General features: G+C 37.1%; 3 protein-coding genes across 4 annotated transcripts; 2 read left to right on the top strand and 1 right to left on the bottom strand.

Moving 5' to 3' along the window:
• Positions 1-691: 691 nt before the first annotated feature.
• On the top strand, positions 692-3005 carry LOC132052982 (large ribosomal subunit protein bL17c). The gene is made up of 2 exons (XM_059444743.1): positions 692-968; positions 2492-3005. Exons 1-2 carry the CDS (start codon positions 761-763, stop codon positions 2899-2901), a joined length of 618 nt encoding a protein of 205 aa, XP_059300726.1. The 5' UTR covers positions 692-760; the 3' UTR covers positions 2902-3005.
• An 829-nt stretch (positions 3006-3834) lies between these two features.
• LOC132052981 (large ribosomal subunit protein bL17c-like) lies at positions 3835-5691 on the top strand. Its single transcript, XM_059444742.1, has 2 exons — positions 3835-4116; positions 5126-5691. Exons 1-2 carry the CDS (start codon positions 3906-3908, stop codon positions 5533-5535), a joined length of 621 nt encoding a protein of 206 aa, XP_059300725.1. The 5' UTR covers positions 3835-3905; the 3' UTR covers positions 5536-5691.
• Positions 5559-8793, bottom strand: LOC132052980 (reticulon-like protein B1). Of its 2 annotated transcripts, none has more exons than XM_059444740.1 (6): positions 8552-8793; positions 7886-8089; positions 6802-6982; positions 6447-6588; positions 6287-6356; positions 5559-6153 (listed from the first exon to the last, which is right to left on the bottom strand). In XM_059444740.1, exons 2-6 carry the CDS (start codon positions 8073-8075, stop codon positions 5984-5986), a joined length of 753 nt encoding a protein of 250 aa, XP_059300723.1. In that variant the 5' UTR covers positions 8076-8089; positions 8552-8793; the 3' UTR covers positions 5559-5983. The 2 variants fall into 2 exon arrangements, with proteins under 2 accessions (XP_059300723.1, XP_059300724.1); XM_059444741.1 differs by having other exon boundaries at positions 8576-8792.
• Positions 8794-8898: the final 105 nt, after the last annotated feature.

The following is an 8898-nucleotide window of genomic DNA, read 5'->3' as shown; positions in this document are numbered from 1 at the left end:
GATTAGAACGTCAATATTAATAAGAGCATTGGACGAAAATATTAAAGCAAGTGACAAACTAATAAAAAGTTACATTGACAATTTAATAGTATTAAGTAGTGAAAAAGTAATAAAGAAAAATGGGCAACAATTAAAAATTATTGGATGGCTTTTTGATATAATTATTTCCTTTAAACAAAATAAAAATTAAACACTTTGTTAGAATATTATGATCTATTATACTTTAAAATTAGAACGCCTCAAAAGAAGAAATCAGTTGTCAAATCTCAAATAGATTAAAGAAATTCCAGCATTATGTATAACTTAGTGTAGGTATTAAGTAGGCTCTGATGGTAATAATTTATCCACACTTGGTGTTTACACTAAATCATATGAATCTACTTTGGTTAAGTTATAAATTAAAGAGGAAATGAGTAATTAATTAATATTTGGTGATAAGAAACATATATAGACATATGTCAAGTAGTTATTACCAGTGCGGGTAAATTTTTACTATTTGCTTATTATAATATTTACATAATTAATTTTTTTAATATCAACCGCGCATTGCGTGGGTCCGTATACTAGTTAAATAAAATAAGAATAAATATGAAAAAAGTAAACAAGTCAAAATTGACAGAAGCAAAAGTTAATAGGGTCGGAAGGAAATATATAGAAGAATTGGGGTACCAAAATTGACTTATCCATTCAGATAAACCCCCAACAACTCATCCCCAACATAACTAGAGAACCAAGAATTGAAAGCAAACCTTAGGAGGATATGGCTTCTACAACATGGAGTATGTCTTGTCTGAAATCTGCACTCCCTTCAATTCAACCAATTTCAAACTCTTCACTTCGATTCTCCTGCGGGCCTTCCCCATCTCGTCTCAGGATTTGCAAGCCCAAGCCCAAGCCCAGTTCAAGAATTCTTCAGTCCTTTGTTGGTCTTGCTCCATTGCATCCACTCTTGTCCCTTTCATCTCATGGTAAACTTTCTGATTACAATTTTGTGCAAAAATTTGTATTTCAAGATTGTAACTTTTACTCCAATGGGTGCCACTTAATTTAAATAATTCCTTTTTAGTTTCAACTATGCATAGAGTTCAAGTTAAGGCATTGGATGACTTATGCTGCTACATGTATTAAAGGGGTTCAGTCGAAAAGACAATTTCTTTTTATATAAATAAATTGTCGAATTCCTTTAACATAAGGAAGTTTCTAGTTTACAGCCAAATGTGGCTCAAAATTTGCTTTAGGTTGCAACTTCCAATCTAAGATATTGCATTCTTGCAATTTTTGTATCCCTATTAGAATTGCTGGTTTTGGGGTCTTATGCTTGTGTTTCTGAGACTGAGTGGGCATTGTCATCCATTCAAAATTAATGTGTTGTCTGTTAGTTTGTTCGCCATGGCATGTGAATAAACAAAAGTTTGCATCTTTTTAGTGTAAGAAAACCCAACCTATCTTTTTGTGTGGAGTTGGAAGGCACTCCCTTCGTGCCTTCAAGCTATGGAATGGTACCAATTTGCATACAGGAGGGTCTTTTTTCTCATTCTTTTTTCCATTATAGTTGTGCGACGATAATAGAAATGAGCTTAAATGTAGAAGTGGGGATTCAAATAGCCGGCCCCATCTTGTTTTGGACTGAGGCATAGTTGTTTTTTTCACTGTAGTTGTGGACTGTTGAGGTTGGCGAGGTGTGAAGACGCTAGTGATAGCGGCTGCTCTTGCGATATGGTAATCAAAGTACTTCTAGGAAAGGGGAAGTTTTAGGTGCTTAGCCGGAGAAGTCACAGTTTTTCTCTTGCGTTGTCAAGAATAAAATAATTCGAATGTGGAAAATATGTATACCATCTGTGAACTAGGTAGTGTAACGTGGTTACAAAAGTTTTATGGATTTTGTGTTAGGTAGGAATGATAAGACTTTGGTTAAGGTGGTACTGTACTAGAGAACGGTTGTTTCCATCTTCACACCTAGTTCTATTGTCTACTCCTAGTCAAGTTTTAATGTGTAGGTGCTTTTCAGTTGGTCTAAACCCTGCCCAATGTTGTCAAGAAGTCCGTGAACATCTTTCCCCCATACATCATGGAGCTTATTATGCTCTCCTTTTAATGTTTGCTTAAATATATATTGCCGTTTTAGGATTTTTGATCAAACTTACATAGATTCTGATGTATGGATGTTGTATCACTCCAAACACGCTACTATTTATCTGCAAATATTGGATCTTGCGATAATTGTAAAGTTAACAGAAGTGGGAGGCTTGAACGAACTGATTAAACAATGATGTTGAGACATCATGTCGAAGATGTTGATGTCTGAGATTTGAAAATGTCTCAGGAATGTGAATGCATAGGGAAATATCTTGTTTACTCTTGAACTTTGAAGGTTACTTATTTAGTTAATTCTACTCTAGCCTTTATAAAAAGAAGTTTAGTTTACTGATGCTGCTTTTGCACGTTAAGTTGTGTTACTCTACCATTATTATACCTTTAATTTATATTGCAGATTCAACAAGTTTTGAGCACTCATTCTCCGTGATTGATAATGGCGGCCGGGTTTTTGCCATGAGACATGGAAGGAAGGTGCCCAAACTGAACAGACCTCCTGACCAGCGTCGGGCACTTCTGAGAGGTCTCACAACACAGCTCCTCAAGCATGGGCGTATAAAGACCACCAAAGCGAGGGCCAGGGCAGTGAGAAAATACGTTGACAAAATGATTACAATGGCAAAGGATGGCTCTCTTCATAAGAGAAGGCAAGCTCTCGGGTTCATCTATGAGAAGCAGATAGTGCACGCATTGTTTGCTGAAGTCCCGGAAAGATATGGAGAGAGGAATGGAGGATACACGAGGATAATAAGAACTCTACCAAGGCGAGGGGACAATGCACCGATGGCGTACATCGAGCTTGTCTAGGACTTAATATTCATTTTCAATGTTATTTTTTGTTGGTTCTGAATTCTGATGTGAACTAAGAGATTTTGTTAGTTACACCAATTATTCCATCCCAATTTCCTGTATGCCATTCAATTTTAATTTGCATCTCTACTCTGTTTATTTGGTTTGTCTCCTTTGATCTGTTTCAAGTTTTTATATATGTTAGAGGAAGGTAGCAGGTACCCTCGATTAAATGTAAAAAAAAATCACAAGGTACCTTATTCGGACAACAATATTTAATCTGTACCCAATATTTTATACTTTTGCCAAGTCAGCCACTTCGGAACAACTTCAGACATGCGGTGTTTGAAGTTTCATATGGTTGAAGTTTAGACATTTCTGCCTGTTGTTCAGGCTAAAATGCCTAACTTTAGCCGTATGTTGCATGGATTCATGCAAAAGTGCAAAAAATGACCGAATCAACCATATACTTCAGCTCTATGTGCTAGAAGTTCAGGCAAAAATGTATGACCGTTTGTTTGAAGTTGTTCCGAAGTTGATCGAGTTGTAAATTATTATGTAGCACAAAAAGGGCAGTTCGGTGCACTAAACTCTCGCTATGCGCGGGATCCGAGGAAGTGGCAGACTACAAGAGTCTATTATATGCAGCCTTACCCTGCATTTCTGCAAGAGGTTGTTTCCACGGCTCTAACCCATGACCTTAAATGTAGTGCAAGTATAGCTTAAATGATGATCCCAAGATCGGGTACTTCGACCTAATAAAATAGGGGAAGTGGGACAAAGACAAACTAACCCTGCACTAAGGTGATTCAAGAAAAGAAGTAAAAAGTACCTAAACAATAAAAGAAAAAAATAAGCAAATCAAAAATGACGGAAGCAAAAGTTAGAGGGGCGGAGGAAACATATAGAGCAGAATGGGGGTACCAAAATTCACTTATCCATTCAGATAAACCCACCACAACTCATACTCCCTCAACATGAGAACATAACCAGAGACCAACAAAGCAACCATAGGAACAGATATGGCTTCTGCAAGCACTTCAGCTTCTACAACATGGAGCATGTCTTGTCTGAAATCTGCACTCCCTTCAATTTCGAACTCTTCACTTAGATTCTCTTCTGGTACTTCCCCTTCTCGTCTCAAGATTTGCAAACCAAAGTCCAGTTCAAGAATCCTTCAGTCCTTCGTGGGTCTTGCTCCCCTTCATCCTCTCTTGTCCCTTTCTTCCCATGGTATGTTTCTGATCACACCCCAATGTAATGAAAATTTAGTATTTGGTTTGGTACAAATATTAGGTGCTACTGTGTGCATAAGTTGTTTTTTAGGTGCATACGCTGCCATTGATGTTGCATTGTCTGTATGTGCTCCCTAACAAAACTGCACTCCCCTGTTGTATTCCAGCTATAGAGGGGTGGATGTACAGTTGACTAGTCGAGTTCATCTGACTAGCATAAATTTATGTGTAAAAATTCACTAAAATTGCAACAAATGGTTGGTTTGAATCCATCTTGTTAAAAGTACAATAGGTTCCATGCTAAGAACCTTATAAGTTGAACACATAGAGTTTAAATCTTGTATCCGCCTCTTTGCTATTGACTGGTAATCTGCAATGACGGGGGTTTTACTTTTCTATTCTTTTAAGTTTTACCATTGTAGTTGTGGGATATTTTTCTTAAGCCCCTTGTTAATTGCCGTGTATAAGGGTGGCCGAGTTGTGGAAATCCTATGTATAGCGGTTGCTATCACTGTGTAGTAGAGAATTCTTTAATTAGCTCCTATCCATAGTTCAGCTGGTATTGCATTTCTACTGCTAGAGTTAAGTAAGGTGCTGGAAAAGGAGATGTTTTGGATATTCTTACTGGTGAATCACAACCATTTCCTTCAATTGTCAAGAATAATATAATCCAAATATAGAATCCACCATGTATGACATATATGAACTAGGTAGTGATCCATTGACACAAATGTTTTATGGATTTTCGGTTGGGTAGGATCATGAAACTTGGCTTAATGATGAACTGAATTAGACTAATGGTGTCTCCTCTTCACAACAGTCTCTTGTATCGGTAATTTTAGGTCTAGTATGAAAATGTTCTACCTTTCTATGCCGTATATAGTTTTCTAGATCGTGCCCAATGATGCATAGAGTTTTGAGCACTCATTATCTTTGATCACAGTGATCAAATTTGCATGTGAAATTATGCTGCTTTACCATAAGTACACCTTTAATTTATATTGCAGATTCAACAAGTTTTGAGCACTCATTTACCGTGATCGATAATGGTGGCCGAGTTTTTGCCATGAGACATGGAAGAAAGGTGCCCAAACTGAATAGACCTCCTGACCAGCGACGGGCACTTCTGAGAGGTCTGACAACTCAGCTCCTCAAGCATGGGCGTATAAAGACCACTAAAGCGAGGGCCAGGGCAGTTAGAAAATACGTTGACAAAATGATCACGATGGCAAAGGATGGATCACTTCACAAGAGAAGGCAAGCTCTTGGATTCATCTATGAGAAGCAGATAGTGCACGCATTGTTTGCTGAAGTCCCAGAAAGATATGGGGAGAGGAACGGAGGATACACTAGGATAATAAGAACTCTACCAAGGCGAGGGGACAATGCACCAATGGCGTACATCGAGCTTGTCTAGGACTGAATAATTCATTTTGCAGGTTCTTTTTTTGTTGGTTCTGAATTCTGATGTGATCTAAGAGATTTTGTAAGTTCCAACAGTTATTCCATCCCAATTTCCTGTATGCCATTCAATTTTAATTTGCAATACTACTCTGTTCATGTGGTTGCCTTTGATCTGTTTCAAGCATTTAGTTGTTGACACTGCATATTATATCAAATCTAGTTGTTTTCATAGAAATTTCCGCAAATTGAACATGATAATTTCAGTGTATAGAAGTGAAACTCAGCCAACAAATGCATGAAAGAGAAGAATAGGAGGGGCTTGGATGGGGGAAAATTAGCCGATATTGCTAGATGAAACTGAGTGTTATAACATTTAGTATTGCTTATGAGACAAAAATAAGTTGAAGGCTGCATCTATTCTTGAAGTGATCAAGCAATATCTGGCTGAGAGAAGATTTGCATCAGTCCTGCTTACTGTCTTTTAAGAAAGGAAGTGGTAGTTTCTGAAGAACCTTCTCATCCACTTGACTATACTGTTTCCTGAGTTCTTTTATAGCCATTTCTCCGTAGGCATCTACTTGATCTTCATGCTTCTCATAGAAATAGGGTACAGTCAACATCATGGCAAATACTGTCCAAAAAATGAAAAATTGGTTATTTTGGTAAATCACCATTGACCAAACCACTGAATTTCCACATACCAGTGAGGAACTTTAGGCTTGTGCAGCCAACAGAAACAAAATGGAAGTGTAGAGAGAACTTACTGAGGTATACAAGGGTCAGTAAAGTGAACCATCTGCCAACAGTGGAAACAATCCACAAACCAAAAATTGCCTGCAAATGAACATATAATCATATGAACTTGTTGAAGTTGAAATGGACTCTAATAGTAATAACAAAGTTCTGGGTGTGAGAAGGTGGTACATAAAGAAACTTCTTCAAATCATTTCCAGATGCTACTTCCCGGAAGATACCAAATGCACAGGTGAATTGATCCCTCAGTAAGAGAGCCAATTGCATCCACAACTCTTCTGGCAATTCAATCTTTGGTAACTCTATAAAACTCCTGCCAGGAATAAAAGATTATCAATATCCCCTTAAAATAAGTACCTTGGCGGGAACACTCAAGCGAGAAGCATACAGCAAAAACATGTAATGCAGATCAGGGGTGGAGCCAGCTGGTTGAAACAGGGTTCAACTGAATCCCTTTTGTCGGAAAAATATACTATGCAAATAGGGTAAAAATAAATATTTTGATATATAAAGGAAGTGAACTCACTTGTTGACAAATAAGGAGAGGTTGGACCAAAAGAACAAGAAGGCCAAGGAGACTATGAGAGAATGGCAAATCAAAGTGAGCAAATGATAACCAATACATTCAAAGAGAAACCATATGGCAGTGGCACCAGCAAGCATTCCTCCTGAAATCTGCTTGTTCCTCCATAGTAAAATATCAGCAACTGATCCATTCATTTTCAGCACAAGTTATTAGTTACCTCAAGAATGATCAATAGTAAAGAGTTTTTAACGCCAAATGGTCCCTTGAGATTGGTGACAAGTGTATTTTTGTCCTTGTAATAGTACTCGGGGCACATATGACCCTTTAAGTTTGCAAAATTGAGCACTTTTAGTCCAGCTGACGAAACTTCCAAATGAATCATTTTAAATATCGGAAATGTCTTACGCGTCTTCCGTGTGCCCAATTTTGTTTTCCTCCCCATGGCGGCTTAGTTTTGTTATACACCTATTCTTTTCTTTTTAATATACGAGTGACACTTATTTGAACTTTTCTGTTTTTCCTATGATCAGTGCTAATTGGAAAAGAAGAAGGATGGATTGGGAAAAAAGAAAGATGTTGCTGTTACTGCCTATTAATTTGTTGTCTTGGAACCTTCTCTTGAGCCGAGGGTCTATCGAAACTAGCCTCCGGGAAGGTAGGGGTAAGGTCTGCGTACGCTCTACCCTCCCCAGGCCCCACCTTGTGGGATTCACTTCCAAAAAAAAAAAAGGGTAATTTGCGAAGGTTGAAAGTTGCAATTCGCATGTAAAAAAACACATTGTTTCTGTTAGTTATAGTACTAGCTTGTCTGGATGTTTGTCAATTGGACAATTGGGGAAGAATATCTCTATCAGGATCGTCTCTAGACACGTAAAAGAACACATTATTTCTGTTAGTTATAGTACTAGCTAGTCTAGATGTTCGTCAGTTGGACAAAAAGTGCTCATTTTTTTCGCGAACTTAAGAGATGATATACGTTCAAAATATAATGATAAGGACAAAAATGTACCTACCTCTTCAAACTTTAAGAGACCATTTATATTAAAAACTGGATAATGCACATGAAGAAGTTGAGAAAACATACATTTGCCACCACCTAAAGCAGTGTGGAGGGGTTTGTTACGGTCAAAGAGGCGAATCTTCTTATTATGGACAGGGTGTTTTAAATCATTATCTGTTGATGATGAAGAAGAAGAATCATTGTGATTATTAAGGGCCTTCTGCTTATTCTCCACAGAAGTTTCACTAACAATTTCCTCCACTGGATTGGACATTATGATCAACTCCCCTGCAAAGCTCAAACTCAAAAAAAGGAACCAATAACAAGAAAAGGAAAAAGTTCACTGGACATGCATGAAAAGATACATGCACACTGCCAAATCACCTAAAAGATACTCCCTCCATTTCAATTTATGTTAACGTTTTCGGAGTACGAGGGTCAAACTTTTTAACTTTGACATAGATTTTTCAAGTTTGTAAAAATAAAATTTATATATTTAGAAACTATATAAAAAATACTATAAGTCATGATAATTTATAATTCAAATCATTTAGAAAAAATGTAAAGAAAACGTGATCAAAGAACTACCTCGAAACCTCCCTAAATAGTAATAGGTTCACATAAATTGAAACAGAGGGAATATAAACGTTTCATAAAAAGTGAAATTAAGAACTTGGAAAATATATAAAGCCGGTAACTCCATGATACAGCAGGTAAAATACGCTGATAATGTAAAGAAAAAAATTATACCAGGTAAAAAAGGATCATTCTTACTGTGTACGAGGATCTAAGTAAGAATTGGGTCCGTGAGTCTTGCTCGATTTTTCTCCTTAATTTTAATATCTTTCTTGTTTGTTGTGTTGAAGAGTGAGGATTAATGGAGAGATATTTTCCTTCCAGCTTTAATTTGTTATTGTTCTTTCTCTATCTACTCACAGAGCTATTCAACTCTTCTTGTTTCTAGACTGTTACTGAATCATTCAAAGAGTCCAACGAACTAAGAGCCAAAGGGCTAGCTCAAAATCGCACGATAACCATATGTTACCCATATTTTTCGCATAATTCAATGGGGAACTCCCTCTATTTCCTAGTAAATT

The sequence above is a fragment of the Lycium ferocissimum genome, chromosome 4, assembly GCF_029784015.1.
Source record: "Lycium ferocissimum isolate CSIRO_LF1 chromosome 4, AGI_CSIRO_Lferr_CH_V1, whole genome shotgun sequence".
NCBI classification, from domain to species: domain Eukaryota; kingdom Viridiplantae; phylum Streptophyta; class Magnoliopsida; order Solanales; family Solanaceae; genus Lycium; species Lycium ferocissimum.
This window is presented reverse-complemented; position numbering and strand designations above follow the sequence as displayed.